Genomic DNA, 22647 nt, shown 5'->3' on the forward strand with positions numbered 1-22647 from the left:
TGACACTTCTTCCACATGGAACTTTGTCTGTAATGATGATGCCTTCATAATCATAAGCAAAAAAATCATCATTGAGCTCGTTGAAATTTTTTTGGCCATGGGGAAGATGGAGCTCTCCACTCGTCATTGAAAAACTACACAAATACAGCTGGGAGGTGCTACCTCATGCTCCCTACAGTCCAGACATGAGTCCACCAGACTTCGACCTTTTTCCAAAGTTGAAACAACCTATGTGTGGACATCATTTTGCATCTCTTGAAGAGCTTTTTTCTGCCGGTACCTGAGCCATTCAGCAACTGAACAAAAATGATGTCTTGGATGGAATAATGAAGCTTCCCGGACGTTGAGACTCGGTCATTGCAAAGCAAGGAGACTATATTGAAGAATTGTAAAGAAATACTTTAAAAAAAAAAACCCAAAAAACAACAAAACATGTAAATAAAAAAAAAGTGCATTATTTATGCATTGACCTCGTAGAATTCTCAGGCATCAAGCTTACCAGATAGTATTTACGAGTACCGTTGAGATGCAAAATAAGATACCATTATAATCGATGATGCGCTGATAAAGACAAGCAACAACAAAGGAAACAGTCACCTCTGCACAAGAAGCAGCAAAATCCAAGAAAAGGAGCAGAGCATGCCTGGACTTCAAACTCCTCTTTATTAGTAAATAAAATATGTATGCATAGTCATCTTAAATCATCACATAGACATATGGCTTCAAATCATAAATTTGCAAAGTAGTCTTAAACTGTCACATACATATATGGCAAATAATTCATATCATGGACTCAAAGTTCGGTTTGACAATACATGAGACAGCCGTTGTCATTCCACTTTATCTAGATTCGGATCTCATTATTGGTTTGTTTTTATCATTTTGGACTCCTGATGCAGGCACCTTAGCCGAAACACAATCCATGTTGAGTCCATATGTCTAAGTGACTGTTTAAGACTACTTTGCAAACATTTTAATTTTCACTTATAAAGAGGAGTTTCAAGACCAGGCATGCTCTGCTCCTTTTCTTGGAGATTGCACTGATATAGACATACATATTTTTACCTGCAATAGCAAAGTAAGATGTTGACTTGCAAAATCTTTATTCTGTAGGGCACAGCATCCCAGACACAACACAGCCATATTTCTGACTGATGGAGTAACATTTGTTACACCAGGCAGAATCTAACAAAACAAGAAGAAAAAAAAAGCAACATTAAAGCATAGCTTAGAGATGGCATTAAATAAAAAAAGATCACTGAAAGTAAACAGACATTATTTTAACTGTATCTTTATTCTCATTTTCAAAGGACATATTACCAAATACAATCTTCCAACTTTCACAACAACCACGATAAAAGAAACTCAAAGAGAAAGAATAGTATTAAATGCATGTATCAACAAAACATCTACCCGCCCAACTTTTTCCCTCCCTCCTTCCTCTATAGATCCTTTTGGAGAAAATACCCATCTCCTGAAATGTATTGCCATCAATCTATATCTATCATAGATAACACTCAATGGAAGATTGGATTGTCACCTTCAATAATCTTCTGTTAGTCCCTGGAGGATTTAGTATACTAGATGTTCTATCCCTTCCCGCAATCCAGGAGTTGCAGAAATCCAAACACTTTTCTGAGCATATGCTCTTCCCAACTTAGGGAGAGAGAGTTATAGCCCCCCTGCAGTTCAGTCCCAAAGCCAATCAACATACTTCAGCAAATCCATGGCAATTCCCCAGCAATATAAACAATTTATGAACTGGTCTGCCCTGCAAAACATGAAAAGAAGTAACAGGCAAAAGGCAACCCAGAAAAACATTGAACAATGTAGAACAATCCTGCTGTGTGCAACAAACACCCATATGAAGTAATATGCATACTCACAGAAAAGAAAACTCCCCACAGGACCCATCTACTGGCTGGAAGGAGAATAACCGAAGCCAAAGAAAACCAGCAATGCAGAATGACTGAGAGGGCAGGTCGCACTGAATCCTCCAGAGACTAACAGAAAGAAGATTATCAAAGATGAAAACCTAATCTTCCATTCTGTTACATCTCTTCCAGATTCAGTACGTTAGGTGACATACCAAAGCAATGGCAGCCTCTAGGGAGGAACAGAAAAGACTGTCCGCTACACCAAAGTCCCAAAAACGGCATCAGAGCGAGCCACCACAACCACATGGTAAAACTGGGTAAAGGTATGAAGAGTCGCCCTGCAAATGTCATCTGGATGAATTGCACGAGACTCCACCCACAAAGCAGCAATACTTCTAGTTGAGTGGGCCTTAAGGAAAACCAGCAGCTGCTTGCCGTGGGTGAAAGAAGCCGCGTAAGTGGCCATACGAATCCACGAAGGGAAAGGAGGATGCAAATGAAGTGCCCATCATAGAAACGAACTAGAATCCCTGCGTGCCCCGACGCATGAAAGGCCTGCTACCTGAACTTTAAGGGAGGCCACCACTAAACCTTTATCTAAACCTGCCTGAAGAAAAGCCTAGTGAATAGTGAAGAATGCACCTGCAACCATAATCCCATAAAGGGGTTTCTTATTCTTTTGTAATCTCCTCCCAGTGTCACTGTCCATGGGAAGTACCTCAAATTATAACTATTAAGGAAACTATAACTCATTGCTTGGGTAGTGGTACTTGCTAGTCCAAAAGCGCTGCCTGATAATACTTCTCTAAATTAGGAATTTCCAAACCTCCTTTTCTTTTAACCTGAAACATAAGTCTCACTGGTCTCCCTGAATTTTCATTTTCCTCATATAAACTTGAAAAATTTCCTATGCCACTTTTGAAACAAGAATTTAAACACTTCAATAGGCAAAACCTAAAAAAAATAAAGGAATCAGATAAATACCACCATCCAAAACAAGACCCACTCCAAATACTTAATGATCCGAGATAGTGGCTCATCTGAAAAAATTTGGATCTGCATCCAAACTGCAAAATATTTTATGGATTTAGTAACGCAACAGAAAGGGAACTGTTTCTTAAGGATGAGCTCCTGTGCAACAGGCACAGACACATTCAAGATTTCTGTTTTAGCGAGACTGACTCTAAATCTCTACAATTTGCCATATTTTCATCAAATGTTGCAGAGCCACCAATGCATGTTCTGTACCTCATGTCATCACCAATAAATCATCCGCAAAGAGGGATCCCTTATGCTCTCTTCCTCCTATATGAAACATCTCTATTTCCTGATTTCATCAGAATTCTGAGCTAGAGACTCAATTAGAAGTGCAGATAGCAAGGGTGACACCAGATACTCCAGGCTCATGCCATGCCGTAATATGAAAATAGAGAAATAGCTCTGGTGGAGATGAAAACGTGACGGAGTTCAAAAAAGTGTGGCATGAACACAGAGGATCTAGAATCAGAAAAGAATAGTAATTATTGAAGAAATAAGGCCAGTACTGGGCAGACTTGCACGATCTGTGTCTGTATATGGCCGTTTGGTGGAGGATGGGCTGGGGAGGGCTTTAATGGCTGGGAGGGTGTAGATGGACTGGAGTGAGCTTTGACGGAGACTTCAGTAGTTGGAACCTAAGAACAGTACCGGGCAGAGCTTTGGATTCTTGCTCAGACATAGCTAAGAAGAAGAAGAAAAAAAAAACCCCCAACAAATTTTTAGATTGAATCAGGTTGGGCAGACTGGATGGACCATTCGGGTCTTTATCTGCTGTCATCTACTATATTACTATGATACTATTTGGTTTATGTCCCATCCTCCCCAGAGAGCTCAGAACGGGTTACAAATTAATATTCACAGTTGTAAAGTAATTACAGTACATAGGTTACAGTTACATGAATTTAAGGTACATTCGCAGTTAACACTCAAAGGGTTACATTAACAGCACAAGGGTTAAGGTCATCTAAGGATTTAATGGTAAAATCTACTGGGAGATGTTTACTTAATGGAGATATTTGATCATGATTAACCTTATCAAGTTTTCTAGTCCAAAAATTCTTGTTCTGTATAAGGTTCCTCTTAGTACTGGCTATGGAAAGGCTCAGTATAAAAGTGATGAGTAGGTGATCTGAGAGAGGAAGTTTAGGTCGCAGTGTATATAGCTGTGCATGAACCTGATGAGGGTTCATTTCATACTGCTTCCTGAAGTAAACAAGACAAAACTGCAGATCTGTACAAGACGCAGGCAAAATTTATTTGTGACAAAAAAATATATAAAAATTTTTTAAAACCCTTTACCAATCAGGGGACCCGACACGGTCTGTGTTTCGGACAAACCTTCGCCAGGGGTCCTAATAGAGTACAAATATAACATAAAATATATATTATAATTAAAAGATACATAACAAATGACTAAGAATCCATCATAACAAAAGGATGGTGTATCAAACGAACTTATACCAAAGTTTGTGAAAGGTACGACAAAAGTACGCATGTGCACAAGAAGAAAAATATATAAATAAAAGGAACAAACGTGGAGATAAAATACATGCACAAATAAGATAAGTGACATTAATAAACTATAAATATATACCAAAAATATGTGAAAATATATGTGTAAAAGGCAAAGATTGACACACAAAGAAAGCGTGACCCATAGGAAAAGGACAATAGAGCGAGAGGAATAAGAGAGAGAAAGAAAACATAAATAATGTGACCATAGATGAAAGGTAATAAGGTACATACCATGGATAAAATAGAGGGAAAAACAAAAAGTCACAAAAAAACTGTATAGTGGTAGCTATAAAATAAAAAAATAAGGATAAAAAAAGCGAAATAGTCATAAAAGTATAAAATAATATACATAAACAACAACCATGTACTATTAGTTCTAAGAAATCCTGAGAAGACTATATATATCATGAGGTAAGAATAAAAGACCACAATTATATTTTAAAATAACTAAAAAAACTAAAAAAATGTAAACATATTTAAAACAAATATTACATACAAGGATTAATGCACAACTAAATATTAATTAATAAAAATCAATACATCACACAATTATAAATCTAAATAGAGATAAAAAGAATTATAATAGTGAACATATTATAAAACATATTATAAAACTTGTTTAAGGACCAGACAGAATAAAAATGGGGATGTATCAGCACAACACTAAACCATAAATGCAGGTGATATTAATCACATTTTAGTACAGAATTAAAATGCACAGGATTATATAGATCTCATACAAGTAATCTGAAATAGCATCATCATACTGAGCAGTGTGTGTAAAGGCCTTTAAAGCCAGCTGACTTCTAACTTCCAAGGAAGTGTCTTTATTCTGAGAGCGCTCCATCTCATCAGCCAGGGTACTAAAAGAACTCAAACATGAAATTGCTGACCAGATTGCTTACCAAGCCTTGAAAGGTAAACAAAGAACTTTCAAGCTTGCCCAGGACTCTTGTAGGGATATTTCCGTATTCACACCTGAAGGTTAGGCCTCTATGATGTCATCAAGCCTTGTTTCAAGAATCTCTCTGCAAGCAACTTTCCAGCATGAATTTTGCAAGAAGTAAGAAGTACACAGCTTTGCTGTTTCTGCCTGATGCATTATGATGCTTGAATAAGAGGTTATGGTTTTCCCTAGACCACTTAACAGAGATGTAACGTGTTTATAATACTGCTAAGTGAACCATAAATCCTTCTACAGATTTTGGGGGCTCGTCCGGGAAAACCATAGGTTCACTTAGCAGTATTATAAACACGTTACATCTCTGTTAAGTGGTCTAGGGAAAACCATAACCTCTTATTCAAGTTCAAATATCAAGGTCTAATTATACGACACAAAACCCAGGCTAATGAGAAATATCTTTATTATGAAAATAGAAAAATATAATTCACAAGCCAGCTGCAGAATCTAAATATTGTTCAAAATATCTAATTACACAAATGAAACTCAGTACATGATTATCACAATCTAATGGTTAGACAATTAAGTAAAACTTCTTGTTAAACACACACTATTCCTTATAATAATAATCCCTGATTAGCAAATGATTATATTATCACCCAGGTAACTTTCCAACCCTTTACCTTTATCACAATTGATTCCTATCTAATTCCCAAGCTAATAAAAGTAATTTCCGTATGCTCACCCTCAATTAGCCTCTCCGGCACAATTAGGTGGAAGAGAAAACTTCTTGTCAGCTGAAAGACGTCAGGAATACCGTTGTAAAAGTTACACGTGTTGAAAATCCTTGATGAGGCTATAAATCATCAGCAATAAGTTCCGTTTATCTGTGCTAAATTCAGAACAGTTTTTAAATGTCCGAATTTCTATCTCTTAGGCAGAGAATCACACGAGGTAACTTACAAGTCTAATTATTGAAAGAAAAAGTTTACAATTAGAACATCTGTGAGCAGATCTGAGCTTCCCCGGACCTTATCACAGACTAACTAATTATTAATTAATTAGCACCTTTCTTTTCTTGAATCTCATCAGATGACTTCCTCGGACCAATCCAGAAACAGAACTTGATGAATAGCCTTTCTGTACAAAGTATCATATATGCTGGAAGACCCAGGGCCGTTAGACAGATAAGAACAGAATAATTTCTTCAAGATTCACACTGTCCCATTATTAAAGCACAGATGAATGCCCTTGAATAGCAACATTTGGGTACATCCTCATAATGCATCAGGCAGAAACAGCAAAGCTGTGTACTTCTTACTTCTTGCAAAATTCATGCTGGAAAGTTGCTTGCAGAGAGATTCTTGAAACAAGGCTTGATGACATCATAGAGGCCTAACCTTCAGGTGTGAATACGGAAATATCCCTACACTCTACTGGAAGTCAATGTAACAGCTTAAGTAAAGAAGCATCTATTTTCCACCTCTGTGTCCCTAAAATAATCTCATCAGCGATATTCTGTAATTTTCATATTGAAGAACCGAGATATGGGGAATTACAGTAGTCCAATTTGGTTGAAATAAATGTCTGGGCCAATTTTTGCATATCATTTACTAAGAAAATGGAACAGATACAATGCAGTAGCCACAACTTCACAAGAACAGAGGATACTGCTGAATAAATTTGGGCATCACATTCTAAAGTAGAATCTAACCACATCCCTAAACTCATAAGGGCAATTTGTCTACCTTTAATAATAAGGCCGAAAGATGGTGGAGAATTAGATTTTTCACCAACCTAAAATACAATCATTTTCTCAGCATTCAATTTCAACAGATGGCTATTCCTCCTTCAAGGAAAATGCCAGCCCTCCACCAATTTGATCAACTATCATGAGGATAGAAAAATTGAGCTACAATGAACGTGTATAGCTCCCCTCCAAAAAAAAAGTTCTAACTGTCCTCCTCTTTCTTAAAGAGTGCCATGCCCAAGAATGTTGTGAACCCAATTATTTTATTAAAATTTTTGATATACCACCTGAACTGATGTACAGATCATAGCTGTGTACATAGAATCATAAATAAATGAAAAGAATAAAGGAGCTCCAAAATTAAAAGAGGTAAAGAACCAGGCATACCAAGGAGGACAGTACAAAACTATAAGTTTATACTTTACAATCACTTTTTTCAATTAGAAACAGAAACATGACGGCAGATAAAGGCCAAAGGCCCATCTAGTCTGCCCATCCACAGTAATCATTATCTCTTCTCTGTCTGAGAGATCCCACATGCCTATCCCAGGCCCTCTTAAATTCAGACACAGTCTGTTTCCACCACCTCTTCTGGGAGACTGTTCCACGCATCCACCACCCTTTCCTTAAAAAAGTATTTTCTCAGATTATACTCCTGAGCCTATCACCTCTTAACTTCATCCTATGCCCTCCAAATGAAAGAGACTCGACTCATGCACATTTATATTATGTAGGAATTTAAACGACTATCATATCTCCCCTCCCCGCCTTTCCTCCAAAGTATACAAACTGAGGTCTTTTAAGTCTGTCCCCATAAGCCTTATCATGAAGACTACACACCATTTTAGTAGCCTTCCTCTGGACCAACTCCATTCTTTTTATATCTTTTTGAAGTGCGGTCTCCAGACTTGTACATAATATTCTAAATGAGGTCTCACCAGAGTCTTATATACAGGCATCAATAACTCCTTTTTCCTACTGGCCATACCGCTCCCTATACAACCTAGCGTCCTTCTACCTTTCGCCATCACCTTTTCAACCTGTTTGGCCACCTTAAGATCATCACATACAATCACACCCAAGGCCTGCTCTTCCATCGTGTACATAAGTTCTCCACCCCTAAACTGTACCGTTCCCTCAGGTTTTTGCAGCCCAAATGCATGACCTTGCATTAAATTTTAGCTGCTAAATTTCAGACCATTCTTCAAGCTTCGCCAGGTCTTTCTTCATGTTATTCACACCATCCGGCGTGTCTACTCTATTGCAGATTTTGGTATCATCCGCAAAGAGGCAAATCTTACCTGACCCTTCAGCAATATCATTTATAAAAATGTTAAAAAGAACCTTGAGGCATACTACTGGTAACATCCCTTTCCTCAGAGCGATCTCCATTGATCACTACCCTCTGCCACCTTCCACTCAACCAGTTCCTGACCCAGCCCATCACTTTGGGGCCCATCCCAAGGGCACTCAGTTTATTTATTAGATGTCTGTGTGGAACACTGTCAAAGGTTTTGCTAAAATCTAAATACACCACATCTAGAGCACATCCTCTATCCAATTCTCTGGTCACCCAGTCAAATAAATTGATCAGATTTGTCTGACAAGACCTACCTCTAGTGAATCCATGTTGCCTCCAGTCCTGTAATCCACAGGATTCTAGAAACTTGACCATTCTCTGTTTTAAAAACATTTCCATTAATTTGCTTACCACAGAAGTCAGACTTACTGGCCTGTAAATCCCTACTTCTTCCTTACTTCCACTTTTGTGGAGAGGGACCACATCCGCCCTTCTCCAGTCCTCCGGTACCACTCCTGACTCTAGAGACTCAATTAAAAGAAATGCTGATATAAATTTTAGAAAATCAAAAGCTCAATAAAGATTCTTCTCAAACTGTGGGACCCAATGGGGTACACACACAGTTGTTGGAGTCATGAACTCGCACAGAAGTACTCGGGCACATCATTATGACACACCTTGGTGGGAGCACAAAGATTTCTGCAGCTGTGGCATTGAGGTCACAGTCTGCAAAAGACCGGCAAGTTCTGTTCTAAAACAAGGAGGCTCAAAATGGAGTAGAGTGAGGAGTAATAAGGACATTTCTTCACTGAAAGGATAGCAAACACATGGAACTACCTTACTGTGTAGCATGAGATGCCAATAGTTGCCAAATACAAAAAAAAAGCACGCTAGGCACAGGGGTTCTGTCACTGAGACTGAAGAGATTACAATACTGCCATCATAAATGATTATTATTCTTATCAGGCATCATTTTTCATGCTTGCCCCAAAAAAATACTATATATAACTTTTGTTTGTTTTAGTTTTTTATTCATTTTTCATATAACAAGTGTATCACATAAATTTATACAATTTCATTGAGTACACACTTGATAATCCTTCATAGATCATTGTAAATACAACATATTATATAATACTGTACTATAATATTGAAAAAGCATATCATACTTAATAAGTATAACAACTATTACTCTAATTATAAACCCACCCCCTCCCCTTCCTTTGAAAATTGCATACAATATGACAAGATATAATGATGAATTGTTTATATTATGATATGAATAAAATAAACCCACCTACACCCCCTCTTATCCAATATATTATTATGGGAAAATTGAATCATTCATTGCAAAAGTCCGTTAATGGTCCCCAAATCTTCTTAAACTTATCTATATATCCTCTTTGTGTTGCAAATGTACGCTCCATTTTATTTATATGGCATACTGAATTCCACCAAAAGTTATAATTTAACCTGTCATAGTTTTTCCAATTGTGTGTTATTTGTTGAACTGCGACTCCAGTTAATATAAAAAGTTAATATAAATATATATCTTTTAAAAAAATTGTTCAGCATTATATACTTTCATCAGTACAATCTAAGCATTTTTTAATTCATTTTATAAGACAACTCTTGAGATTTTCTATGAGATATCAAAAAGAAGTTTTGAAAGAATATCTGATAACTTACCAGCGAGTCTACAATTTCTCTCATTGTTGCACCTAACCCCAGAGAAAGTGGCATCTGTTTTAGAAGTTCATAACACATTTTCAGACACTTTAGTAGTGTTTCAGCATCATTCTTAAAAAGAAAGAGATGATTCTCAAAATCAGTAGGGTGAAAAACTGACTCCTTTCTAAACAATGAACTGAAAACTATATATCCTAGAGAGATTGCTAATGACTCTTGTAAGTAAAAGATTTCACAATATCCATCAGAGTTTCTGTTACAGAAACATTTTACCTTTTTAAATCAAATATGTTCTTATCCAATAAATTTCCTTTCCTATAGTCCTGCTATAGTCCAGATGAGTGAGTTATGCTTCTCAACCAACAGATAGAGGCAGTGCACACTGAGCTGTTGTCATCACCAGTAAAAGGAGTGGTACAGCCTTGAAACTTGTCAGAATATTAACAAAGCAGATCTGAAAGAAATCTGAACATATTAAATCATCATTACCAAACTCATGCTCACATGATTGACAGCTCAATTGGGAAGGAAACAAAGAGAATCGTAAACTTTAGCATTCCCAGGTGGGTTCTGGATTGGTCTAGCAGAACTCAGGAAAAGGAAGTTAGCAAGTAAGAACAAATTTCATTTTTCAAATAGAAGAGCCCAAGGTACAATACCTTTTTAAAGGCCCACCATTCTGTCCTGGAGCCCAAGATACAATACCTTTTTAAAGGCCCATCATTCTGTCCTGGAACCTAAGATCTGCAGAAAGGATCATTTCAGTGAGGATGTGGTAACAGGACATCTGGATACTGGGAGCGAGGGCTTGAGTTTCTAATGTCCAAAGCTACAAGACCAGCTCTTATTGAGATCAAGAAAGCATTCTTATGCTCCAGAAGCTAGGAAGGACTACTGCTTTACAGTCTAAAAGTCACTGTTAAGGATTCCACACCTGCGGAACCATGGCTACACCTGAACTCTACTGTACTAACTTAATCCTAAATAGATATCTGAATTTACTACCCTTTGAAGGACAACTACTGGGGCCTAAAGGGAGAAAGCCTAAAAGCTACTATAGAGGGATCTAGGATACAAAATGAAGTAATATCGGAAAAAAAAACACACACACACACACACACGCCTTTGAGGAAAATCCGTATATAAACTACTGAGAACTGCCAATATGCATTGGGGAGCCCCCAGACTAGATAGACTCAGAGTCTTCCAGTCCAAATCCTGGGCCTTCTTGCCAGCTTAGCACTGTCCACAAAACCTTCATAAAAGGGTAAAGGCAAGAAACCTGGACACCCACTAAGGAGACTCCAAGTGCTTCCATTAAAATCCACAGCCAGAACCCAGTAAATGTTTCGAAAAAGGGTACCACACATTTCTTGAAAACTGAGATGCCTTCCTTCAATGTCTGTTCTGTGTTTACAGCTGGAGCGCAGAAGACAAAAGCAAATAAGGTTGGAGGTCTGGTAGACCCTGATTGATTTTCAAATTATTGTGTTCTTGAGGAGCTAGCTAAACTAAAGGTGGACAAAGCGGTGGGGCCAGATGGTATACATTTGAGGGTATGGAAGGAACTTAGGGAAGCTCCGACAGCTCCACTGACTGACCTTTTCAATGTTTCTCTAGAATCAGGAGTAGTAACAGAGGACTGGAGATGGTGAGAGTAAGGAAGCAGTAGGAAACTACAAGCCGGCAAGTCTGGCTTCCGTGGTAAGTAAATTAATGAAAACATTTTTAAAACAGAGAACAGTGAATTTCTAGAATACAGTGGATTACAGCTGAAGCAACAAGAATTCTCTAGTTGAGGCTGTCAGACAAATCTGACCAATTTCTTTGATTGGGTGACCAGAGAACTGAATAGAGGGAGTGTGCTAGATGTGGTGTATTTAAATTTTAGCAAAGCCTTTAACAGTGCTTCACACACGAGTTAAATAAACTGAGTGCTCTCGGAATGGGCAAAGTGACAGACTGGGCCAGGAACTGGTTGTGGAAGGTAACCGAGGGTAGTGATCAATGAAGATCACTCTCAGGAAAATAATTTTACCAATGGTGTGGCTCAAAGTTTTGGTTCTTGGGCCTATTCTTTTTAAAATTCTTATAAGAGATATTGCTGAAGGGCTGTCTAATAAGATTTACCTCTTTGCGGATGATACCAAAACTTGCAATAGAGTAGGCACAGGATGTAGGGATAACATGAGGAAGGACCTAGTGAAGCTTGAGGAATGGTCTGAAATTTGGCAGCTAAGAATTTAATGGTAAGAAATGCATTTGGGCTACAAAAACCTAACAGTACAGTCTAGGGGGTGAAGAACTTTGGTGCACAAAAAAGGAGCGGGATTTGGGTATGATAATATGTGATGATCTTAAAGTGGCCAAACAGGTTGAGAAGGTGACGGCAAAAACTAGAAGGGCGCTTCAGTGCATAGGGAGAGGAATAGCCAGTAGGAAAAAGGAGGTATTGATGCCCCTGCATAAGACTCTGGTGAGACCTCATTTAGAACACTGTGTACAATTCAGGAGGCTGCACCTTCAAAAAGATGTAATTGGTCCAAAGGAAGGTTACTAAAATGGTCTATGACAAAAGGCAAACGGGGACAGACTCAAAGATCTCAATACATATACTTTGGATAAAGGCGGGAGAGGGGAGATGAGATGTTTAAATACCTTTGTGCATAAATACACATGAGGCAAATCTCTTTCAATTGAAAGGAAACTCCAGAGTGAGAGGGCATGTGATAAAGTTAAGAGGTAATAGGCTCAGAAGTAATCTAAGAAAACACATTTTTAAAGATGTGTGTAAGAGCGTCCCAGTAGAAGTAGTAGAGACAAAGATTGTTTCTGTATCAAAGAAAGTGTGGGACAGACATATGGGATCTCTTAAGGACAGGAGGAGATAGTGGATGCTGTGGATGGGCAGACTGTTTTTGTTTGACTTCAGTATCTGAACGCTTTTGACACTATGCTCCGACCTCCACCTGGCATTTGATATCATGATCCCACAGTACCTAAAGACTAGGACGAGTTGTTCCTCTTCTACAAGTGAGACTCAGATGATGACTGGTGCAGTAGCCTCTATTAATGAACAATATCAAGAGTGATTAAGGAACACCTATTTATGGAAGCTTTTGGCGTGCCACTGGGGGTTTAACTCGCACTAGGGAGCAATGACTACCTTTACCTTCAATTAAACAGCCTCCTGTCTTCATTACTTTCTCTCTTTTTCTAGGTAATAGAATGGTGTTCCTTTCACAGATTCCTCAGATTGTTGTAATTTTGTAAACAGTCTTCTTATTTTATTAAGAAAGGTGATATATCAAATAAACTAAACCACTCTCAATACTGCTGCCCCCAATATCTGTTGCAGCTCTTGAACTCATGGAGACTGATATGATGATGGATCAGAGTAATTTGTGTATTTCTCACAGGCACATATTCCTCCTTTGGGACCTTAGTGAACACAGTTTATGATGAGAGGTATAGTTAGGCACTATACAATGAAGGCAATGAAGCAGGAACAGAAAGACTCCCTACATATATTTTAAGATAAGTTCTACTCTTTTGCTTAGTTTTGGTTTTTCTATAAAGACAAGTCTTTTTTTCATATCCTTGCATTTTCTAAGAACATAAGAATAGCCTTACTGGGTCAGACCAATGGTCCATCTAGCCCAGAAGCCCGTCCTCACAATGGCCAATCCAGGTCACTAGTACCTGGCAAAAACCCAAAGAGTAGCAACATTCCATGCTACCAATCCCTTTCTTGTATATAATTTTGCTTTCCTGGCATTTTGGGGGGGGGGGGGGAGATGACTGCTTTTGATAAACTATTTAAATAGTGCTGCCAGGTTGTTGTTGTTTTGAGCACTCCAGTTTTTTACTACAAGAAAGTGGGTTTTTAGTTGTGCTTTTTTTCTAGCAACACCAGCCAATGATAGTTTTCTGTGCTCCAGAAAAGCATAGTTCATTTGGGCAGTTGTCCAGCTCTCTATGCCTGTTGAGAGTCTTCAAGGCTGTTTTTCTATATTGTTATAAATATATGTCAGCAGGAAGGGAAAAGAATAAAATACACACTAGTTGCTTTATATAATTGCTATGTTGAAATGTGTTCCCTTTTTCTGTGTGGTTATTAATTATGAGTATCCATCATAAATATGGTCTTGCTGCAGCAGTCGCATTTAAAGCCTCTGAGGGCTCTCTTTGGGATTATATCACCCAGAAAAATAGTATTTCTGAAATCAAATGACTCGGCTACAAAATAATATACTGACCAAGAGTCCAAGGTATGGATAAAGTGCAGAAAAAAATTTAAATGATCAAAAACCATAAGGTGCTAATGGGGAAAAAAACCCATGTGAGTGAAAATTTTCAAAGAAACTCAAAAAGTCAAATTCTTCAGGAAAAAAAGAACATATGGGATCGTGTATGGAGATGTTCCCGACAGTTTCTCCAGTTTCACTGAATTATTAGGCAGAGCTGTTGAACAACACAACTCTGATCGTCTGATTTTATCACTGCAAATCATTTAACTATCAAATTATAAAAGTTTCAAAAAACAACACAGTTTTTTTTCAGAAGTCTTTGTTAGAGGTTTAGTTTGATCTGATCTTGTACTGTATGTTATTTTGGTTAACAAAAATGCTGCTTGCAACTCACTGGTTCAGAAAGCTCTACTAGGAACCTAGTCCAATTTTGATTTACACTATATACTTTGTGTTGTGATGCTATTTGTAGCCTGCCTTGAACTCCACTTTGCAAGGATTCGGAGGGATATAACATATAACATAACATCAGATGACAGATTTGACCAGCACTGCAGGAAAACAAACAGTGAAGTGATCTTGTGAGACAGTGGCAGACAGGATGTAGTTCATATGCATGTCAATCATAGTTGAAAGCTAGAAACCCAAACCTGAGGTAGTATTTCCTGTACTGAGCTCCATTGGTGATGTCACCCATGTTATGAAGACTATCTATTCTGCTTGTCCTTGGAGAAAGGTATTTTCCCACAATCTTTAAATTTTTAGTTAATGAAAAGCATCACAAAACAAAAACAAACAAAAAAAAAAAGGATAGATAAAATTCTTACAACCTTTTCCACACGTATTTCTTTGATTTCTGGTTGATCTGCTTCTTTTATTAGTTCACTTTTGAGGTTCTCCAATTCTGTTAATTTTTCTTTTAATGTTGATGCCCGACCAAAATCTTGCAAAGCAACAGAATCCTCAAGGGCTTGGTTTATTTCAAAAATCTGCACTTTAATTTCAGCAACCTAAGAAAGAAAAAAAATTAATGTAGTAAACCTCATATCTGCAGTAAAAGGTTTGGATTCTTTACAGATCATTTCAGAAATATTACAAGCTGCATAAAGTTTCAGAAAATAAACAAAGTATCCAAGTACAATAGTCAAACTGTGAGCCCACTGGGATAGATGGGGAGAAATACAGTCGAGTCACATTATGACAATCGCCTACCTCTGACGTCAAGGACACACAGCCAAATCATGTGTTGCATGCAGACTTTGTGAGAATATATGGTGGGATGTCAGCATGTTGCCAATATAGCAACCGTAGTTGTCATGGGGAATTTATCAGACACTGAAAAAGGCATGATCATCAGCTATCAGGCCAAAGGCGGCAGCATTTTAGAAACAGTGGAGTTTGTGAACTGTTCACGGGCTGCTCTGGTTAAAGTGTATTGTGAGTGGAACCTTTTCAACAACCCAACATGGTACTTGTGGGACAGCACGAGTCATCAATCCAAGAGGTGAATGTCTGCTGTGCAGGTTGGTGTGGGATGGTCACTATGCTACCAAATGGTGCGGGATGGTCAGTATGCTACCAGGGGGCTTCCAGATGTGTGTTCAAAATGACTGTGCAGTGAATCCTGTTGCAATGGGGCTCTGGAGCAGACAGCTGGTGACTGTACCCATGCTCACAAGGGTTCATCGCAAAAAACAGCTGCAATTTGCATAAGAGTACCAACACTGGACTTGCACTGACTGGCAGAGGGTTGCTTGTGCCAATGAGTCACATTTTGAGCTCCATCGAACAGATGGACGTTGGCGTGTTAGGTATGAAACCGCAGGGAACAAACACCCAGCAACCACTGTTGGACTTACACAAGCTGGTGGTGGCAGCGTTATGGTCTGAGGAATGTTTTCTTGGTATGGTCTGTATCCCTTGATATCTCTGGAAGGCACTCTTAACCAATATTAATTTATTTATAAAATTTCTAAACCGTTTTTAGCCAAAATGGTTTAAAAGGAGTTACATACATAAAAAGTTAAGAATCCATACAAAAATAAGAAGATAAAACAGACATATTCAGTCTAACATAAAATCAATTGCCTAGAAAATACATCAATACCATCAAAGCATATGTATTCAGTCTAACATAAAATCATTTGCTCAAAAAAATGCTTCAACAAATAGTTGGGTCTTCAACATTTTCCTAAAGGAATTCCTCTCTCCACATTGTCTAATCTGGCCAAGGCCATTCCATAACTTGACTCCTGCACATGTAAAAGTCATGGCATTCATATCTACATGTTTAGGGTTGGCCTTTGTTTTCAACAATGCCGCACCTACAGAATGTAAGGATCTTTATGGTTGGTAATGAGATATCATGTTCTTAAAGATTTCAGGCATCATACCATATAGAAATTGATGACATAACATGATTGCTTTGTACTAAATTTGAAACACAACTGGCGACCAATGCAGTTGTCGAAGATATGGAGTAACATGCTCATATCTTAATGTTCCAGTTATCAGTCTGGCTCACCTGCAATGCACCTACACCTTGCCGATCAAGTACATGATGACAGTCTTCTCTAAGGCTGATAGGATCTTTCAACAGGACAATGCAACATGTCATACCACCAGAATTGTTCGTGAGTGATTCGCAGAGTACAACCAAGACTTCCAGCTACTTCCCTGGCCTCCGAATTCCCAAGACCTTAACCCAATCGAGCACATTTGGAACCACCTTGATCAACATGTTCGACAACTATCGGACACACTGAAGTCTGAACGGCTCCAGATATCTCTAGCAACCATCCAGTATTTTACTGAGTCACTCTCTCGGTGTCTGGCTGCGATCCATGCTGCAAGAGGCAGTTATTCTGGATATTAGCATGTGGTAATAATAATGTGACTCAACCACGTACTTGATTACCTGAAAATAAACCGCTTAAACTATAAGCAGTGTATAAATACTATAATAAATAACTCAACACCCAATATGTTTATAAAGGGAAACATAAAAATTTCTAACAGCTTATGAACTATAAAACTTTGCAGTAAAGACCGTTGACATGAAATTCATTAAGTGCTACTGCTACAGTATCATTCATGTCTGACCAGGTTTTGAATCAAAATGTATTAACTGTTTGTACCTGTTAATTAATAAAGATTTACATAAAGCAAGAACTAAATTTTTACCATGTCTATAACTTCCTATATGACTGTTTCAAATGACTCTGCTTAACTAATCGAACACCAAAAGTCCAAGGAACCTATGGGTTCAAAAATACTCAGAAAAAAGTGGGATCGGACAATGAACAGTCCCACTGAAGATCACTGATGTGAAAAGATCTTTTTATTACAATAAAGGACACATATAAAAGCTGTGGACTAGACACAGCACTGTGTTTCGGCAACTAGAAGACACCTTCATCAGGGGGTCACTGCAATGCTGTAAGTCACAAAATAACAGGTCCTCTGTTAAAACAAGGCTGGATCAATACACCATGTGAAAAAGGTCAAGCTTTTATATGTGTCCTTTATTGTAATAAATAGATCTTTTCACATCAGTGATCTTCAATGTCCATTCCCACTTTTTTCTGCTTAACTAATGCCATTCCTTTCTTATGCATGTTTTATAATTCATGTTTTATAACCCAGTATCTTGAGTTTTGCAAGTATTTTCTTTTGGCTACTCTACTTAACAGATTTCGAAGTGTACAGCATGCAGTGAGAATTGAGCCCAGTGTTTAACAACAGCTAAGTGTCTGCGTTTTTTCCTGCTTTTTTTGCCTTTGATTGCACTTTGGTGAATTGTGAACTGTGCCCTTGTGGTATATCGAGTCTTCTTCTGCAATTTGATAGACTGTTTTTGCACTTTTTGAATGGAAGAAGAAACAGCTGATTGTTTGTCTAAATATTATTTGAAAAGTGGAGTTTTGGGGAACCCATGAAGCCCATCTGAGGTTTTTTTCTCCACTTTTTTCTTTTTTTTTGTTCTTTTGGATGTATGAATGTGTGAATGATTGGCCTGTTGAAATCTCTTCCTTACTTATGCATTAGTAACAATGATTAGTTTGAGTGCAGAGCGGCTTATTTAAATCAGTGATTATAGAGTATGTATTTTGAATATATGGTAATTTTTTTTAAATTCTTTATTGATTTTTAAAACTTCAATAGTGCAATACAACAAATGTAACATATAATAATACAATAAAAGCACATTCAACTTACACATGGTTCTTAATCAACCATTTTCCCCCACCCACCCAATGATTATTCAATAAAACACAACATAGATTACCGCAAAAAAAAAAAAACATACCGTATTCCAGGGGTAAGGAACTCCGGTCCTCGAGAGCCGTATTCTAGTTGGGTTTTCAGGATTTCCCCAATGAATATGCATGAGATCTATTTGCATGCACTGCTTTCAATGCATATTCATTGGGGAAATCCTGAAAACCCGACTGGAATACGGCTCTCGAGGACCGGAATTCCCTACCCCTGCCCTATTCTAATTAATGGCATATGGTAATTTAACTTACTCTCTCCCAATTCTCCAGCTTTCCTAATCTTTGAAAACATTTTTTCATCTGTCTGCTCATTAAAAAAGGAGGAAGGAAGACTAAACAGCAGCCAGCATGGTTAACAAGTGAGGTGAAGGAAGCTATTAGAGCTAAAAGAAAATCTTTCAGAAAGTGGAAGAAGGATCCGACTGAAAATAATTGTAAACAGAAGAATGGGAAGACAAATGCAAGATGCTAATAAGAAACATGAAGAGAGATCTTGAAAAGAAGACTGCACTGTAAGCAAAAATGCACAGTAAAAACTTAAGGTATATTAAAAGCAAGAAGCCGGGAAGAGAATCGGTTTGACCGCTAGACAACCGAGGGATAAAAGGGGCTCTCAGGGAAGACAAGGCTATAGTGGAGAGATTAAATTAATTCTTTGCTTCGGTCTTTACTGAGAAAGACATGGGGGAGTTGTTGGTGCCAGAAATGGTATTAAATTCTGATCAATCAGAGAAGCTCATACAAATCTCTGTAACACTGGATGATGTAATATAGGTCAATCTGACAAACTGAACAGTAGCAAATCACCTGGACCAGATGATATACATCCCAGAGTGCTGATAAAATTGAAAAATGAACTTGCAGAGCTATTGTTAGTAATTTGTAATTTTTCTTTAAAATCCAGCATAGTACCAGAAGACTGGAGGGTGGCCAATGTGACACCGATATTTAAAAAAGGTTCCAGAGATGATCTGGGAAATTATAGACCAGAGAGTCTGTCGTTGGTACGGAGCAAAATGGTAGAGACTATTATTAAGAACAAAATGACAGAACATATGCGTAAGCATGGATTAATGAGAGAAAGCCAATATGGTTTTAGTCAAGGGAAATCTTGCCTTACCAATCTACTGCATTTCTTTTGAAAATCCAAATATACAAAATGCCTAATGAAAGACTTCTGAGGAAATTAGAAAATCATGGGATGGGAGGTAATGTCTTATTATAGATTAAGAACTGGTTGAAAGAGAAAACAGAGAGTAGGTTTAAATGGCCAATATTCTCAATGGAGAAGGGTAAATAGTGGTGTTCCACAGGGGTTTGCTGTTTTTTTAACATATTTATCAATGATGTAGAGATAGGAATAACTAGTGAGAATTAAATTTGCTGATGACACATAGTTGTTAAATCACAAGAGGATTGTGAAAAATTGCAAGAGAACCTTGTGAGGATGGGTGTCAAAATGGCAGATGGTGTTTAATGTGAGCAAGTGCAAACTGATACTTGTGGGAAAGAGGAACCCAAACTATAACTATGTGTTTTTCTGAATTCAAATTGTTCTACATTTGTTGCCCTTCTCTTAATACCTAGAAGTTTGATCCAAATTGTTTATGCAGTGCTACATATGGATTTTATTCACCAGGAAGGTGCATGCCATAATTAAGTGCAATTAATCATGCGATTAAAATTTTTAATCGCATGATTAATTATGATTAAATTTTTTAATCACCCACCCCTATTAAAAACCTTACATGTGTTTCTAGGGAAGCAGAAAATCCTCAAAGATCAGATCCGTCAGTACAGTTAAGTTCTTTAACACATACTGTACAGTAGATAGCTCAGCTTTCTTTATGAGGGTTGATGAAACATTCATATATGTTGCTCTCACATTAAAAAAGGCAGAATCCACATTACGACTTCCTTTGCCAACTAGTCAGTCATTTATTCCAAACTGAATACGTCCTATTTAAATCTTAAATTTCTTAAAGTTAAAAAAAAACCAGTTTGCTTCAAATTATACACACAAAACCTTCAATATTTTGCTGCCAATATAAACTGTCAGCATTAAACACAAAGGAGCTATTAAGCACTCAACAGTCTGCTCACTTGTATCTTTCTATTACGTAAATCAGAAGAAGTGTGATATTTTTCCTACCACAGCATGCTTGAATTCCAACAATGTTTTGGGTCATTCCACTTGTGCTGAAAGTCTTTTCCAGGGGTTCACCATCACCTCTCTGTGTTCAAGCACTTTGTTAGCCTTAAAAAGGTACTTCCCCCAAAAAATCTGCTATTTTAAAAAATAGTTTAGCTTTTCAAGTGATTTGTTAATTGTTATTATGAGTTTTGTACACTTGATGAAAAGTTTAAAATGAATAAAGAATTTAAAAAAAAAAATAGTTTAGCTTTAGGCATTTCTGACATTAGTGTTTACACACCATTTTTTGTTGAAGACATACAACAGCATTGTTGCCTACTTCAGCTACTTTTGTGAGGCTGTCTCAGGATAAAACCAGCATGAAACTTTCATAAAATTATTTCTGTAAGGTTGCTTGATATAGTTATAACAAGACTTGCCTTCAATTGTCTTCTTCTTGATTCAGTAGCATCTACAGGAATATCAACAGATACGATGGGTTCACGAAGCTCCGACATAATTTCTGCAACCTATATGTAAACAGTAAATTTTATGACAAGTGTATCATTCAGCATTTGACTTTTGCTATATATGCTTGAGTCAATGAAAGCTGCATAAATATGCATAAAACTACTAACTTTTAAAGAGCATCTAAACAATTTTTAAAATACTAGAGAAAAGGTAGAGTATTAAGCTAGTTTGGACCCTGCCGAAATTGAAGAAACCCTGGCTGCAGTAAGAATGCATAGGTTATAATCTGGGGTTGTCATGTTCAAAATAAAAGTCAAGAAATGCCATGAATGCTATTTCCTTTTAGCATCATGTATTGTCTTCTTGATTTTAAGCCTAGTTTCCTAGCGATCGTGTCAGAGGAACGTGCTACTGAGGTGGAGAGCGACCTACGAGGTTTGCTACAGCCAGCCGGTGAACCTCAGCGGGCTGCTTTGAAGAGGAGCAGCAGCGGTGGCAGCGGTTGGTAAGTGAGAGCGGGAGGGGGAGTCACCGGCGTGTTCCCTGCCTCCGTGTTCGAAAATGGAATTCGGCACGGAGGGACACATCATGCTGTCAGGGAACACGCCGTCCTAAGTGCATGTGCACTTAGGGTTTTATTACAGAGGATATGCAGCTTACTGCAAAAGACGTGTCATACTAGACATGCACTATACATACAACTGGCTGCCACAATGCTGTTATATAGGCAGGAACTTCTGCAGCTGTGCAAAAGAGCTGGGAGCAGTTCCAGCTATGCCTTAGAGGTGGTTGCTGCTGAAGCTGCGAATCAAACAGGATGTACTGTAGCCAGATGCCATAGTGTTGGCTATTGTTGCAGCTGTGTAAAATAGCTGTCTCTACTGCTATTCTATAAAACAGACTACTGGTCCAGCTGTACCTGAAAACTGTGCTGTCATAGTTAAGTCAGAGGTGGAAGCTGATATAGCTGTATCACATAGCTAGCTGCTAATGTACAGTAGCTGAATAGCTAACTACTGGTGCTATTCCTGTATCATACTGCTGGAAGCTGCCCACTGGTGCAGTTGTGTTGAATATAAGAATTGTCGCTACTGGGTCAGACCAGTGGTACATTGTGCCCAGCAGTCCGCTCACGCGGCGGCTCTTAGGTCAAAGACCCTGAGACTAGCCTTACCTGCGTACATTCTGGTTCAGTAGGAACTTGTCCAACTTTGTCTTGAATCCCTGGAGGGTGTTTTCCCCCTATAACAGCCTCTGGAAGAGCGTTCCAGTTTTCCACCACTCTCTGGGTGAAGAAGAACTTTCTTACATTTGTACGGAATCTATCCCCTTTTAACTTTAGAGAGTGCCCTCTCGTTCTTTCTACCTTGGAGAGGGTGAACAATCTCTCTTTCTCTACTAAGTCTATTCCCTTCAATATCTTGAATGTTTCGATCATGTCCCCT

The 22647-nt window shown here is 38.0% G+C and overlaps 1 protein-coding gene across 2 annotated transcripts in view; it reads right to left on the bottom strand.

Moving 5' to 3' along the window:
* The window catches only part of NCAPG (non-SMC condensin I complex subunit G), a 181067-nt gene that overhangs the window by 72048 nt on the left and 86372 nt on the right, over positions 1 to 22647 (bottom strand). For both annotated transcript variants that reach the window (XM_033948685.1, XM_033948693.1), the window contains exons 11-14: positions 21172 to 21261; positions 15151 to 15330; positions 10071 to 10181; positions 1066 to 1185 (exon numbers count right to left, since the gene is read on the bottom strand). In XM_033948685.1, coding sequence (XP_033804576.1) covers positions 1066 to 1185; positions 10071 to 10181; positions 15151 to 15330; positions 21172 to 21261 — 501 coding nt within the window. The remainder of the gene's footprint in view (positions 1 to 1065; positions 1186 to 10070; positions 10182 to 15150; positions 15331 to 21171; positions 21262 to 22647) is intronic.

Source organism: Geotrypetes seraphini, chromosome 1 (assembly GCF_902459505.1).
Source record: "Geotrypetes seraphini chromosome 1, aGeoSer1.1, whole genome shotgun sequence".
Classification (NCBI taxonomy): domain Eukaryota; kingdom Metazoa; phylum Chordata; class Amphibia; order Gymnophiona; family Dermophiidae; genus Geotrypetes; species Geotrypetes seraphini.